This window comes from Orcinus orca, chromosome 17, assembly GCF_937001465.1.
Source record: "Orcinus orca chromosome 17, mOrcOrc1.1, whole genome shotgun sequence".
Lineage (NCBI taxonomy): Eukaryota > Metazoa > Chordata > Mammalia > Artiodactyla > Delphinidae > Orcinus > Orcinus orca.
In genome coordinates this window covers 68,556,485-68,572,650 of record NC_064575.1, presented here as the reverse complement: position 1 = coordinate 68,572,650, position 16,166 = coordinate 68,556,485, and the positions used below count along the sequence as shown (strand labels likewise).

The 16,166-nt window shown below is 45.5% G+C and overlaps 1 protein-coding gene and 1 long non-coding RNA gene across 3 annotated transcripts in view; both read left to right on the top strand.

The window, feature by feature from the left end:
- LOC117199667 (uncharacterized) overlaps positions 1 to 6,201 on the top strand; it is a 40,788-nt gene extending 34,587 nt beyond the window's left edge. The window contains exon 5 of the long non-coding RNA XR_004480988.2: positions 6,091 to 6,201. This is a non-coding gene — a long non-coding RNA (uncharacterized LOC117199667). The remainder of the gene's footprint in view (positions 1 to 6,090) is intronic.
- Positions 6,202 to 9,653: 3,452 nt separating this feature from the next.
- The window catches only part of ENPP2 (ectonucleotide pyrophosphatase/phosphodiesterase 2), a 108,104-nt gene continuing 101,591 nt past the window's right edge, over positions 9,654 to 16,166 (top strand). Inside the window, exons 1-2 of one of the 2 annotated variants that reach the window (XM_049700671.1) lie at positions 9,654 to 10,257; positions 14,514 to 14,629. In XM_049700671.1, the coding sequence (XP_049556628.1) occupies positions 14,612 to 14,629 (18 nt within the window). In that variant the 5' untranslated portion in view covers positions 9,654 to 10,257; positions 14,514 to 14,611. The remainder of the gene's footprint in view (positions 10,258 to 14,513; positions 14,630 to 16,166) is intronic. The other variant, XM_033419908.2, reaches the window with a different exon arrangement.

Sequence of the window (16,166 nt, the reverse complement as noted above, 5' to 3'; positions counted from 1 at the left end):
CTCCAAACTCTCTTTTCTCTTCTGCTGTGGAGGTGACCAAGGGCGGGGCTGAGGGCAGGGATATGGAGGGCCATGTTGGGGAAGCGGGGTCTGGGAAGATGGGGAAAGTCATGTGTGGCAGCTTTCCCTCTGCGTGGCGTTTACTCTCTAATCCTCTGTGGAAGTTCTGGATTTGTGGATGCTCTCCTGACCCCCGTCCTGTCCTTCCAAAAGACCAGCTGGAGTGATTATGTTTTCTGGAATAACACAGAGAAGATGATGATTAATACTTGGCAAACTTCGGAGGAGGAAATGTGAAACACGTGCCTGTTTGGGGTTCCTTCGCATGTTTCTAATCAACCAACCAGATTTCACTAGAATCTTTTATGGCTTCTCTGAAATTTGTAGTGAAATTGAAAGCCAAGTGTAGCCCTTGGACCAATTTGTGGTTGCTATAATAACTATCCCTTTCCCTGACTCCTTCCACCACTTAGTGAAAATTATTATTGCAGTAAAGTTTCTTAGTCATACTTTCCAGGGGGTTGAAATTTCTTAGCTTGTCATATGGATAAATCTTACATTTATGTTAATATGAGAGCAGCATGGTTGGATGAGTCTTTGCATGGAATTTGACAAAAGACACAGTTGAAATTAGTTATTGAAAATTCTATATGTAGGATGTTCTCCACCTTCAATTCAGTTTAAGAAGCATTTTGAACACCTATTATGTGTGAGGTATGTCTGAAACTGTGTGCAGAGATAATTCCTACCTTTACTTCTTAGGAAAGTCCATAACTTAAACTGAATACATCTTAGTGAACTCTCTATCCTTATAGTCCTGAGCCCAGATGATGATACCACCAGTGACCCAGTTGCTGAAGCTAGAAATCCTAGGATCTTTTCTGATTCTTCTCCCTCTCTTATTACCATATTTAACCAAGTCCAAGTGATTTTTTCCTCCTCAATTTCTAAAAAAAAATTTGCATCCTTATCTCCATTGCCATGATCAAGGTCTAGGCTTTCATCATCTCTTGCCAGAATATTCCAGTGGCTTTCATTCTCACTTCCCTGCCCACAGGCTCTCATCTTCCTTACCCCTTCTAGAGCAATTGCTCAAGACACAAAAATGAATATGACACTCCCTTGTTTAAAACTCTTCATGAACTCCCTCTTACCCGCAGGATGAATGCAAAACTCCTCATGAAAATATTCAAGGCCTTCCCTGTGTTGCCCTGGGTGCCATGTTGGGGGAAGGTGGACAGGCCCATGAGTTGAAGACACCTTGGAAAGACCATCATCTTTTCATTTGGAAACATCCATCAAGGCTACAAAGAAAGAAGTCTGGCATTTTTAGTCTGTAAAATGGGAAAGCTGTGATTTTGGATGAGCTAAGATGAGTTCCCAATACCTAGAGTTCCACCCTTTGAAATGCATTCTGTGAAGGCAGAAAAAAATACATTTAAGCCCATTATAGGACAGTAGGTAATAAGATTTTGGAGCATTTTTAGTCAAAATGTGATGTTGATTGGAAACATGAGTTCAAGGTTCTTTAAAAATATGTTTATGCATCCATCCATTTATTCATTCATTTCTTTAATCAACAGATATCCATTGAATACCTAGACAAGAAAGTTACAAAGAACCATGGTACAGTCCCTGCTCTCAAGTAAAGAGATAAATAGGCAATTATAAAACCATAGAATGAGCACACTGTTATGAAAAACACATGGTGCTTTGAGAACACATATTGGGGGCTCCTAATCTAATCCAAGAGGGTCAGGGAAGGCGATATTTAAGTGGAGAGAAGAAAGAAGAATGTGACTTACCCACGTGAAGAGAAGAATGAAGAAAAGTTCAAGTGGAGGAGAACATGGGCAAAGAGTCAGAAGCAAGACAGAGGGGAATTTTGAGATGCTAATATGGCGGGATTATAATGCTGAGGTTAGGATGGAAGCACGTATAGGGGCTATTAGATATGCACCTACAGCAGGAAGTAATAGGTCATCCAGGGGGGATCTCCAGCCCTTCCTGTGTCTTAGGCAGAATGGGCCAGTGCTAGGGCTCATGGCTTGGCATGTGGAACACGGACCAGGTTCTAGCTCACTTGACTCCTTAGCTAGAAACTTTTGTCTATAGGCAGCAACCTTGACCAGATTATCGCTAAACTAGATTATGGAATTAACACTTTATCTTTGGGACAATGGGAAACCCTGCAGTGTATTAAGCAGAGGAATTAGGTCAGGTTGGAATTTTAGGACGATCTGTCCGGCTGCAGCATGGAGGGTAGGTTAAAAGACTTCAAATTGGAGTCAAGGAGAATGGTTAGGTGACTTTCTCAGCGGTCCCTATGAGAGGTTATGGTGGCCTGGCCTTAAGGAGTGGCATTCACTGGAGTTAATGCCAACACATGAGGAGTTAAGAGAAACTCAGCAGGAGCCTTCGAGGAGCCAGGCAGGAATTCTAGTCTTGCTCTTTCTTACAAAAAGCCCACCTTGGTGAGAGACACAGAATAGTGGATTTGCTCCACCATGATTTTGACTCAGTGAGGAAATAGTTTCTTTTTCTTTCTTTTTAAACACATTTACTGAGGTGTAATTGATATAAAAAACCTGCACATATCTAACGGATATAATTTGATGAGTTTGGCCATATGCATACACCAAATCAAAGTTAACAAACATAACCATAACCTCCAAAAGGACTCTTAACAATAGACATTCAACAAAGGAGCAGGTAGAGAAACAGCACGAGATTCTGTTTGTCCTCCAAGCTGGCCCAAATGAGTATCGCCTATGACCTTTTGTTGTATAATCACCTCACCTGAGCCTGAGGGGCACATTGATGTTTGTGATAATTTGTTCTGTTTTTCCTCCCATCGGAAACATTTTCACGAGGCAATTGAAGAATCTCATTCATTACCCCAAAAAGCAATTTGAGCTTTCGTGGTTGTGCAATCGCACCAAGTTAAATTTTTACAGGCCCTTGGTTGGCCTGGGGTGGGTGAGATGTGAGCCAGCAGGGGTGGGTGGGAGAAGGACAGGGAGTCAGACGGTAAGGGAATTAGCCACACTGCAGATCTGCACTGGTCTGTGTTAATATCCTCCCTCACCAACTCAGGGGTGCTTTGAGCGCTAGTGTTTGATCTGGAAAAACCATTAATGAACAAAAGAATCATTCATATTTTCTCCAGTTTTCTAACCATGTTCAAAAGTCTGTTATTTTTATTTTATTTATTTAGTTTTTGGCCTCACCACGCGGCGTGTGGGATCTTAGTTCCCTGACCAGGAATCGACCTGTGACCCCTGCAGTGGAAACATGGAGTTGTAACCACTGGGTCACCAGGGAAGTCCCCAAAAATCTGTTATTTTAACCAAAGGAAAAAAAAAAATCCCTGCCTTAAAAGAACAATGTGTCAGGAGAGTTGAATTCTATCCCCAATATTTTCCTTTCTCAGGCATTGTAGAAACTTGATAAGACACAACCTTTTCTGGGCTTCATTTGCTTGTCTCGAAACTCCTTTCAAAGTGAAACTCCCGTGCTTCTCTGAAATATTTGCATTTTGAAGTGTCAGCCCATAGTAGGCTCTCAGTATATATCTGTAAAATTGGAGGAGCGAGCCTCGTGTGCTAGGCCCAGGGCTATTAATAGGAGACACAGAAATGAATGAAAAAGGTCCTTGTGTTTTAGTTGTTACAGTCATACGCACAGGTGATGACTGGACACTGTCTAGGCTCTGCCCCACAGGCATGTACAGGGGCTGTGAGATCACAGAGGGGAGGAAGTCAAGAAAGAGAGACAGTTGAGCTGAATCTGTACAGAGGTTTGCCAGATGTGCAGGAAAGGCCATTCAAAGCAGCAGAAGTCAGATGAAGGTCCGCGAATTACCCTCTGTAACTCGAAATAGACACTGGATGCTTATTGGCAAGAATAGCACCCCTGGAGCTGGCAGGATAATTGACCACTTGATAGCAAAATGGGTAGATCCTGTGCCCACTTGCTACAGATGGATGTGTCTGACCATTGGATTGCCTACCAAGGGTCAGCCACTTACGTGGTTTTTTTAAATTTATTTTTTATACAGCAGGTTCTGATTAGTTATCTATTTTATACATATTAGTGTATATATGTCAATCCCAATCTCCCAGTTCATCCCACCATCACCACCCCCCCACCCAGCTTCCTGCCTTGGTGTCCATACGTTTGTTCTCTACATCTGTGTCTCTATTTCTGCCTTGCAAACCAGTTCATCTGTACCATTTTTCTAGATTCCACATATATGCGTTAATATACAATATTTGTTTTTCTCTTTCTGACTTACTTCACTCTGTATGACAGACTCTAGGTCCATCCACCTCACTACAAATGACCCAATTTCGTTCCATTTTATGGCTGAGAAATATTCCACTGTATATATGTGCCACATCTTCTTTATCCATTCGTCTGTCAATGGGCATTTAGGTTGCTTCCATGACCTGGCTATTGTAAATAGAGCTGCAAGGAACATTGGGGTGCATGTGTCTTTTTGAATTACGGTTTTCTCAGGGTATATGCCCAGCAGTGGGATTGCTGGGTCTTATGGTAGTTCTATTTTTAGTTTTTTAAGGAACCTCCATACTGTTCTCCATAGTGGCTGTATCAATTTACATTCCCACCAACAGTGCAAGAGGGTTCCCTTTTCTCCACACCCTCTCCAGCATTTGTTGTTTGTAGCTACCTACATGTTGAATTCAGATGTACCTAAGAGACACCGTAGGAGGGCTTAGCAGAGGATGCCAGAGGCAGGGCTGACACATAACAGTACAAGGAAAGTAAAGAAATTGCTGGAGAGGAGTGCAGATAAACAAGACAAGACACAGGGTCCATTTAGCCTACATCCTCTGCCTGCTAATGGCACTGATGAGCATTTGGTGGGAAGAAGTAGGTTCTCTCCATCAGCTTTTTATGCCAGGAATGGACCTAATCCGTCTCCTCCCTCCAACTTTCCATTGACAAGTACTCTTTGGCTTCAGCTACATCTTGCCACTGTCCCTACTGTCATCAAGCAAAACACAGACGACCATCTGGCAGTGGGTATCTGCATGGTGTGTGAAATTTTCCCAGAATAACGGTTTGAATTATTTTGTAAAGCAGCAGAACCTTCTTCGCATATTAAATTTTACTTAGAAGAACAATATGAAAACAGCTGTAGTCAAACATCGACAAGTACCACACCATAAATATTTATCAGGCACTTGTAATGGCCCAGGTGCTGTGCCGTGCACTTGCTATGCATCCCCTCATTTCATCTTTATCATGATCCTATGATGTGGTGCTTATAAGGTAGGGTTGTTTTTATCCTCTTTTTAGAAATGAGGTAGCTGGGAATGAAGAGTAACAGCTAACATGTGGCAAAGCTAGAGTCTGATCCAGGCAGTTTGTCCTCGATGTGGCGTCCTTCTGGTGCAGGAAGTCCTGTCCCAGTGGCCTGGCTGTGACGGGACTGGTGTGGCAGAGCTGAGCCATCCGGGAATCCAACTGCTGTCCCTTTCTTCTGCGGTAGCAGGTGTAGCTAATCCCTGTATCCTCCTTCCCCCAGCTCAGGAATTCGGTAATTTACCAGGTTGCTGTGTAATGTGGTCTAAGAAATACTGCTTTGGTTTGTCCTCCAAGATCTCTCTACAGAGTCCATAATCTGCCACATCGACTCAATATGAGAGGGATCCTGCGGCCAAATAAGTCTTCAAATGTGGAAGTAAATGCCTATCACACACACACACAAAAGTAGTGTATGACTCCATTTATGTGAAATGTCCGGAAGAGGCAAATCTATAGAGACAGAAAGTAGATTAGTGGTTATCTAGGGCTGGGGGGCTGAGCAGTCATGGGGAGTGATAATTAAGGGGTACAATGTTTCTTCCTGGAGTGATGAAAACGTTCTAGAATTGATTGTGGTGATAGTTAACCCTGTGAATATCCTAAAAACCATGACTTGTACCATTTAAATTGAGGAATTTTATGTTACGTGATTTACAGCTCAATTAGGCTGTTAAAAATCCCCAAACAAACAAAAAAAAACATAGAGCATCTCTTTAAAAACTTGTTTAATGTGGTAATCCATTAATTTATCTCTAGTTGGGCGGTCTGCAAGACATGGGGGTACAAGGAGGAAGGATCACCGGGTCAAAACCAATCATGACACAGCTGCTGGCGGCAGCACAACGGCTCTAACGGGGACACGTGCAAAGAGAAAGGTGAGCCCTTTGGGGACACTGGGAAAGATCTGGCAGAGGAGATGGTATGGAGCCCCAATCCAGATTTTACCAGGAAGTCCAGAGGCAAGGAAACTCCTTAGACAGCTGAGATGCTCTATGGGTGCTCTTGGTAGAGCTGATATTACGTGAAAGCTTGGAGCAAGGACAGTGCAGGGCTTGTTTTGCGGTTTGCATGCCTGGATAACATAATGAATGGGAGGACTCAGGGGAAGAGGATTGAAGGATAAGCTGGAGCGAAGTGACCCCATCCCTTGAATCATTCATTCATCCCTTCATTTCTTTCTCAAGCATCACCCACGTGTCAGGCAGAGGTTAGGTCAGTGGTCTCAAGCTTGGCTTTACAATTGCCTGGAAAGCTTACCCAAACTGGTACCAAGGTCTCATCCCAGAGGGTGCTCTGGGCATCAGGATTTTTCAAAACTCCTCAGGGAATTCTAATTGTAGTCAATGTTGGAAACCAGTAGGATGTCTGATGGAGATAAAAAATTAAAAAAAGATTAAGGTGAAGATGGTGTGGCACTTGGGGGTTTAACAATCAACAAATGTTTTCTGAGAGCCTATTAAGTACACCCTGGGCACTGGGGATACAGCAGTGACTAAAAGATGGGTCCAAGCCCTCATGAAGGTTCGGACTAGTGGAAGCAGCAGGAAATAGGCAAGTAAGGGAACAAGGGAATCTCTCATTACAACATGGGACAAATGATGTGATGGAAATAAAGAAGGCTAACAGGTAGCTGATGATGAGGGAGAGGATGGTTCCCTAGATTGGCTGTCAGGGAAGTTCTCTTTGAGGAGGTGACTTTAAGCCTGGTTCTAAAGGAAGGAACTGACCTTGGAAGATCCACAGGAAGTATGTTCTAGACAGTGGATACATGTGGTGTGTGTGTGTGTTGTTATTGTTGTTAAAACGAACAGGCATGTATTCAGACCATATTAGGAAAAACGGAGTACATTGTATGAGAGACAGTTGAATATGTTTAGCGACTGTGATTTTTTTTTTTTTTGCGGTACGCGGGCCTCTCACTACCGCGGCCTCTCCCGTTGCGGAGCACAGGTTCCGGACGCACAGGCTCAGCGGCCATGGCTCATGGGCCCAGCCGCTCCGCGGCATGTGGGACCCTCCCGGACCGGGACACGAACCCGTGTCCCCTGCATTGGCAGGCGGACTCTCAACCACTGCGCCACCAGGGAAGCCCCTGTGATATTTTATTTATTCTTGTATTCCCAGAATCAAAGATGCTGACTGTCATGTGATTTATACATGTAATGTATAAATGTCTGATGAATAAATGAACTAGTGAAATCAGTAAAGAAGAAACTGAAGGATAGAGGGATGGCTGATGAAAGAATGTTCCAGAAGACATGGGAAGAGAGAGATTCCATAGCACACAGAAGGAGGGCCACTTCGAAAGTGGGAGGCAAGGTGTGGAGACTGGAAATAAGTTTTCTGGTGCAAGGACAGGAAGCAGAGTTCCCTCCTGATAGCGCTTGTGCCCTTTGCTGGGGGAGAGGAGGTCGTTTGCTGAAAGTCAGCTGGGAGTGGGGTCCGGGTTCTCCAGGGGTGGGAAGAGTGACTTTGTGGAAGTGAAGAGGTGGGCTGACCAGGGACACTCATAAGGAATACAGTGGTGCTGGACCCCGCACCTAGGCTGCAGAGCACACACAGGTGGTGGTGCCAGTGGACACGGTGTGTGATGCTGTGTAGCTCTAGCAGACCGTTACATCGTGGCTGAGGGTTTGCAGATGGTATATGGCAGTGGTCGGACCAGGAAATGAACAAACTGAGGTGGAAGGAGAGTAAGATCGAAACCGACATTAAAGTCTAGGCTGGGACATAAAGGAAGGAAGTAATGTCGAGAAGGAGGAACAAAGTGGAAAGAATAAAGGACAAACTCTAATGAGTCAAAAGCCAAAAACGTATAATGGGGAGAAGGGAATGAGCTGGAAGGAAGGGAGTTCCTATTCCATGGTAGCTGCTGCACACATTAAAGCATCAATACTTTAAAAGACAACAGTAGCTACCTGTTGCTGAGCACGACTGTATGTCAGAAGAAAGGCAAGGGGTTTTACCTACATAATTTCATTTAATTCTCATAGCATGTACCATAATCCCCATTTCACTGCTGAGAAAACTGAGGCTTACTGAGGTTAAATATATTGCTCGCGTTTTTTTTTTTTCGGCCATGGCTCACGGGCCCAGCCACTCCGCGGCATGTGGGATCTTCCCGGATCAGGGCACGAACCCGTGTCCCCTACATCGGCAGGCGGACTCTCAACCACTGCGCCACCAGGGAAGCCCGCTCGCATTTTTGTAGCTAGGAAGAAGAAGAAACTGCATCTGTCTGATGAAGCCAATGCCCATAACCACCAAGCCAGGTTGATATATATATTCTTCTTGTTGTAGAACAGCATAGGACTCCTGCATCCTTTTCTTATGAGCTGGTAACCCGGAGCCAGTTATATTAACCCATTGGGCTCCGCAGGATGAAGTCCAAATTCCCTCAGGTGACACAGGAGGCTGGTCAGAGTCCAAACCCACACCCTCCTCTCTAGACACAGCCTCCCACACCCTCCGCTCTTGTCTGCAGGAACTATTTTCAGTTTGCCAAAGGCATCAGGACAGCTTTTGGACATGATGTTGTATGAGTCAGTGATGTGCTTCTTCCTCTTCTCCTCCTGGCTGACTCCTTCCAGTCCTGCCAGGCTGAGTGTGAGTATCACGAAAAAATGAGGGTGATGCCATTGGCCAGACCAGACATCTCTGGAGCATCTCCGCAGACCCCCATCACAGCTCTCCTCTTCACACTAAAATCAGGGAGGCTGCCTCCTTGTTCACGGGGGCTTTCTTTACAATCCCACAGCCTCTTCCCCTTCTATTTAGCATTGTGCCATCTGGAAGGACCCAGAAAAAGGAGGGAAAAAGGCTCTGGTCATGACTAGTGACAGACTCTCGTAGCAGCCTCAGGAACCCCTAGTCTTGTACCAGCACCTCAGAGTTGCCAGTCTGGTTCCTATAGCATTCTTTTAGCAGCTGGTAAAGAGAAAAAATTAGACCATAAAGAAACGTGGTCCATGAACTCAAGATATCTGTGGATATCCTTAACCAAAACAGCTATTATTTTAAAACACTTTCTAACGCTTTTATAATCCAAACATTAAAATGTTCTATAGTTACTCTTGCTGTGTATTATGCATTATGACATGTGCTTACGTGTTATAATTAAGTTACTGGGGTGGGTCACCCAGCAGGGAGGTGGGTGGTTTGTGGATGCGGACAGGATGTGATTGAGAAGACTCAGATTTCACTTTCTGGTTGGGTGATTGGGCAAATGTCTTATTTTTCTGGAGCTTCTTTTTCTTTATGTGTAAAATGGTAGTAATAGGAGAGCCTTCCTGGCATTGTTTGGGAGGCCAAGTGACAGCATGATTGTCACAAGCCCTTTGTCAATTGTAGCATGCTTTAGGGGAAAAAATGGGGGTATTATTTTCCAGAGTGTTAGAGGAATTTATACAATATACTGCTCGCGTTTAACCTGGGAATGCTAATTCAGGGAACTCATCAACAACACGGCAGGAAACTTCGGCAGCAAAATCCTTTCGGAAACCCCGGATAAAGAATCCGGCAGAATGAGGGAGAAATGGCAAATCAAACCTCGCAGAGAGTCTCCTTGAAAGATTACGGGATGAAAAATTAACTTGGCACTGTTGGGGGTGGGAATGCGGACGGCTGCCCTGGATGCCCGGTCTTCAGCCTCCGGTCACTTTCCTTCCCCAAAGCCATTTTAGTCAAAGGTCATGTGTGAGTCTTGTCAAAGGCCAGCTTCCAATGGAATCATTGTCCCCCGGGACAGCGGCCCCCTGACTACATCTGCATTGGAGAAATCCCAAAAGCAAACGGCCCAGTGCAAACAAGAGCAGCCCGAGGCAGCCGTCCCGGGGCAGAGCTCACAGCAGAGGCCGCGTCCGCAGCGCCCGGGCCGGAGCAGGCGCCCAGACGCCCGCAGCAATGAGCCGCCGCGCCGAGCGGGTACGGTAGGCGCCTCCCTCTCCCCGTCCTCCATTGCTTGGGCTCCCGGGTCCCAGCTGCTGTTCTGTCAGCCGAGAAACCTTGCAAAGGGCCTCCGGATGTGCCGGAAAGCGGTCCCCGTTGGGCTGCGTTCCCGTGCACTCAGCTGCAGCGATTTCCAGGCGCGCGAGATGCAGAGCGGAACTCATTTCGAGCTTTGGTTGCCAGGGAATGTTTGGGTTTGTAAATATGTATCTCGTTTCTGGAAACCCAGCCGGTAGTCCCTGCAGAGAGGGGCCGTGGACGAGTCTCCGGTCACCGCGGCTGGAACCTGTGCCAAGTGGGAGCTCCCCTGGGCGCAGCGGGTCTCGGGGTTCGGGGAGCTCGGTCCTCCGGGGCCGCGAGAGGGCTCGGCGTTTGGTGGATTACCTGTTGGACCAGGGCTTTGCAGAGAGGATAGGGATTTTTAAAGTCATCTGCTTCTGTAATGTGCTGTGGGATCCCACACTTGACTCCAAAGGCAACAGACATCTCGCAGATGGAGGGAGCCCGTTCCACATGGCCGGGTTCCCTCGGGGGCTCCACAAAGGGAAGGTGTTGCCCGGCGTGCACACAGCCGGCGGCGGCACAGCCAGCCCCTCGGCCCTTTGTACTTCACTATTTGAACAAGCTGACTTTCAAATGAATCTGGCTCGGTTTTGGAGAAGAGTCGAGGGAACCCGGAGTCTCAGCTGAGCAGGGGTGCTTCTGATCCGGACTTGGAAATCTCGCAGGGCAAATACGGCAGGTGGGGAGGGTCGGAAGGGGCAGCCGGCGTTCAGGTGCGAGCGGTGGGTCCAAGGCTTTCGATGGCTGTCCTGCTACACACTCTGGTTTCATTTTAACAGGTTCAGCCCCGAACCGAGCCGCTTCTCACTGATAAAGGCAATGAAAACAAAAGCCTTTCTAGCGCTCAGCAGGACGCAGAGAGGGAAGCCGGTTCTGGCATTTGTTTATGAATTTTTCACCCAGCCAGGTCTGCCGGGAATAGGACGTCTTCCTCACTTCAGTCAATCGATGTTTGTTGAGTTTCTGCACTTCCTCTCTAGCTGAAAATTTTTTTCTCCTTTACCTTCCCACCAAACGTTTTTTACTTAAATAAACAAATTTATTTAATTTTTGGCGGTGTTGGGTCTTGGTTGCTGCACTCAGGATTTCTCTCGTTGCAGCGAGCCGGGGCTACTCTTCGTCGTGGTGCCCGCGATGCGGGCTTCAGTAGTTGTGGTTCGCAGGCTCTAGACCACAGGCTCAATAGTTGCTCTGCGGCATGTGGGATCTTCCCGGACCAGGGCTTGAACCGGTGTCCCCTGCTTTGGCAGGCGGATTCTTAACCACTGAGCCACCAGGGAAGTCTGCCCCACCAAACTTCTTGAACGAGTGGGTGACATTCACCATCTCAATGCCCCCACTACCCAGTAACTTGCTCATCCACAGTCAATGGCTTCTGCCCTCCCTTCTGAAGACAAACCTTGGCCAGGGCCACCAGAGAACTCTTGGGAGCTAAGCCAGAGAGTGTGTTGTGTTCAACCTCCCCCAAGTCTTCTCTGTGTCATTTTGAACTGTTGGCCATCCCCCACACCATCCCTCTCTTTCTTTCTTTCTTTTTTTTTATTAAACTCTGTCCTGGATTCTTTGATACCACACTTCCCTGGTTTTCCTCTGACCTTCTGAGTTTCACTTAACGCCTCTAAAGTTCTTCCCTTCATCAGCATTGGTGTGCCCCTGTGTTCCTTGACTCTCTTCCCTTTCCATCCAGTAGTCTCCCTAGGAAACCTCTTCTACCCCCATGGGTTCACCCACTACATACAAATCTATAGCCTATCTAGATATTTCTCCTAAATACCAACCTTTTCTATAGAGCATCTCCACTTTAAGGTGCATCTCCATGGAGCACCTTAAAATCAACATGTTCAAATTGAATTTGTCTTCTCTCATTCTCTCCCAGGCCTGCTCCTCCTTTTCTATTCTCCAGTGCTCAAATGGCATCCCTAATTGTCCAAGCCAGACATGACAGAATCATCCTAGACAGAATCTCATTCCTCTCTTTCATTCATGACACCTAGTCCTATCTGCTCTCCCTGCTTAATGCATTTCATACACATACCTGTGTCTCCAGCTCAGCTTCCACTGTTTTAGTGTAAGTCAGTACCACCCCAAATTTGATTCTGGTCAAAACTTTCTGTTAGTCTCATTTGAGGCCACTACTACCCATCCCCATGCCCCCTGTCTTGTCACCATACTGTATCAAATGGTCTTTCTAAAATGCAATATGATCATGCAGATCTTTTTTGAAAAGTCTACCGTGGATTTCTATTTTTTTCCTTTTGAGAATAATGTTGATGTACACAGGTTCTCTGGGACTTGCCTTTCTCTTCCCTTTTATCTCTCATCAGTCACTCCCTCTACACATGTTATGCACATTTTAATACACACTTTATGCATGTTGTATGCAAATTTATGCATATCAAACTATTTACTAAACAAGACTTTCCTCTTTGTCCTTCTCTTAGGTCTAACTTCTATTTTTCCCTAAGGACTCAGCTGAGAGCCACTTTCTCTTGGAGCCCGCCCCTCATCCTTCAGAATGGGTGGGTGGCTCTCCCCTTTTTTCCCAGAGCTTCCTCTGTTCCTTCTATCAGAGCATTTACCATTCTTTTTTGCAAGTATCTATTTACTTGTCTGTCCTCCACTGGTCTGTAGACTCCTCGAGGGCTGGCATCAGCTCTGTTTGTCTGAGTATACTTCGAGCCTATAGCCTGGACCCAATGAGGATGCTCAGTAAATTTGTGGGAATTCTTGTACAATTCTTGTCAATGACTATGATCTCCAGGCATTGAATAAGATGAAAGAGATACAATGTATAATACAACATGGTAAAGAATGAAGAATGAAAGGCAACCCTGATTATCAGGAAAAGGTGTAGTCTTCCAATTATTTAACAGAAGAAGGGTGTAGACTTTCTGGGTACTTAAGATAATCCCCCAGCTCTCCAGATCTACCAGCTCCCTCTCCCATCCACATCTCAGTGGCTTTCTCCTACTGCTGTCCACATCTATCCCAACCTTGCCCAAGGCTGGGAAAAGCTGCACAAAAAGCTGTTTGCAATTTTGCTTTGGCTTTGTGAAAGCGAGGGAACCGTTTTCAGTATAGTACCTGGCCCAGGAAGAGGTTGAAGACCAAGCTAGGTGGACTTGTAAGAGAGCCTTTTGATAAGCTGATATCAAAGATACAAGCTGGCATCTTTTGATACCAGAAGGAAGGCTCAGAAGGGACCAACAGGTGAGCTCTCTAAAGCTGCTAGAGAGTGATGGAGGCTACAGATGAAAACATTCAGTTTGATTTTCTAAAGAAATTTGTGCATTTGAAACTCTAGACAGAGGTGAATGATGATGAAGAGAGTTACTTAAACTGCAGATTATTCTTGTTTGGAGCCACAGTCCTCGTGGGACTCAAATGTACATTACTCTCCTCAGAAAAAATGCACAATATACAAACATGGTACTTTCCATAAACTTTCAGGAGGTTCGTACAAGCCTACTCTTGGAACCCCTTGTGTTGTCATGAACCTCGGGTTAGGAATCTTGAATCAAAGAATTCATTCAGGGCTTCCCTGGTGGCCTAGTGGTTGAGAATCTGCCTGCTAATGCAGGGGACACGGGTTCGAGCCCTGGTCTGGGAATATCCCACATGCCACGGAGCAACTAAGCCCGTGCGCCACAACTACTGAGCCTGCGCGTCTGGAGCCTGTGCTCCGCGACAGGAGAGGCCGCGTTAGTGAGAGGCCTCCGCACCGCGATGAAGAGTGGCCCCCGCTCGCCACAACTAGAGAAAGCCCTCGTACAGAAACGAAGACCCAACACAGCAAAAATAAATTAATTAATTAATAAACTCCTACCCCCAACATCTTAAAAAAAAAAAAAAGAATTCATTCATTCAACAGATATTTGGGAGAGTAGGTGGTGATTAATAGGAACCCACGTAAGTCCAATAATGCATATTCTCTCTTTTAGAGGATCTCAGTGTAATGTGTGGTATTGAGTTTGGAGTCACAGGACTTGGGCTCATGTCCCTGCTTTGGCACTTGCTCGTTGTGTGACTTTCTCTCTGAATGATAGTTTTAGCATCTATTAAAAAGGATAGTAGGTGTTGGAAATGGTGACTAAAATAAAGTTTGTGAAAATACCTGGAACATGGTTATACTCACTTAACATTAATCAATTCAAAAACCTTGGTTTTAGGAAGGGCCCAGATCCTGTGATATTCTTCTGGATTAGAAGCATGCACGTGGGCCGGATTAATGACTGGATGCGTTTACTAAAGAATAGCTGATTGACAGATGGACGTCTTTAGGATGGTATGCTACTGGGGTCCATCTTCATTCCTGTTTTATTCAATATTCTTAACATCCATGAAGGCATAGCACACTGATCACATTTGCTCAGAGAAAAGGCATAAGGATTAGGAGTCCAGAAGTTATCAATTAGTTGTAGCATACTTTGACTTTTTATTTTTAGAAGCAGTGTGCAAAAATAGATATAAAATATATCATGCATGGCTGCCAAAAATCAATTGCAAATTATTGGGTGTGTGTGACAGAGAGAGAGAGAGAGAGAGAGAGAGAGAGAAGAGGGAAAGTTAAAGACAGAAGTGGTGGCTTCATGTAGTTAAGGTTTAGGGATTTAAACTGACAATAAATCAACCATGAGATGTTTCTTCTAAAATAATGTTAGGGGGCTTCTCTGGTGGCGCAGTGGTTGAGAATCCGCCTGCTAATGCAGGGGACACGGGTTTGAGCCCTGGTCCGGGAAGATCCCACATGCCGCGGAGCAACTAGGCCCGTGAGCCACAACTACTGAGCCTGCGCGTCTGGAGCCTGTGCTCCACAACAAGAGAGGCCGTGATAGTGAGAGGCCCGCACACAGTGATGAAGAGTGGCCCCCGCTTGCCACAACTAGAGAAAGCCCTCGCACAGAAATGAAGACGCAACACAGCAAAAATAAATTAATTCATTAATAAACTCCTACCCACAACATCTTCTTTAAAAAAATAAATAAATAAAATAAAATAATGTTAGGTTTTATTAAAAGAGGTATGGTGTATAGCACATGGAAAACAATAGACCTTCTAATCTGTATTATGCAGACCACATTTAGAACAATTGTACCTGGTTCTGGGTGCTACACATTAACACATTTTTTGAGCACATACATATATATACACACACACACACGTGCGCATACACACACGCACACACACGTGCATACTATTTGCCAATCACTGTGCTAGACACTTATGACAACAGTGCTGAAAAGAGCAGACCTGCTCTCAGGGTTCACAATATAGCAAAGGTGTTAGATGAATAAGCAGGTGATTTTAATTAAATGTTTTACTTGTATAATAGGGGAAGCTTAGGTCCCTGAGGAACCACTTAAGAAGGGGTTTTTAATCCAGACTTAATGGAATTGGGGTAGACTTTCCGGAGGCAGTGATGTTTAAATTGAAACCCAAAAGCTGAGTAGGGGTTATCAAGGCGCAGGTGGTATAGGGAAGAGGGTTCCAAGTGCAGGTGACAGTAACTTCCATAGGGCAAAAGTCCTGTGCAAGGAACTGAGAGAAGGGATACACACACAGAGGAGAGGGGATGAGGGAGATGAGACTAGAGTGGTGGTCGGGGATAGAACTTCATGCTCTGAAGCCATAATCGATCCTGAGAAGAACAGGGAGCCATTGAAGGTCGTAAGCACAGCAGGGTCACAATCAGTTTTGTGTTTTGGAAAGGTCAATATGGACAAAGCGTTGGAGGGATGGTCAATGAGAGAGAGAGAAAGAGAGAGAGAGAGAGGGAGAGAAACGACATAGGAGGAGTTATTATAGTATAAGCAGGAAGGGAT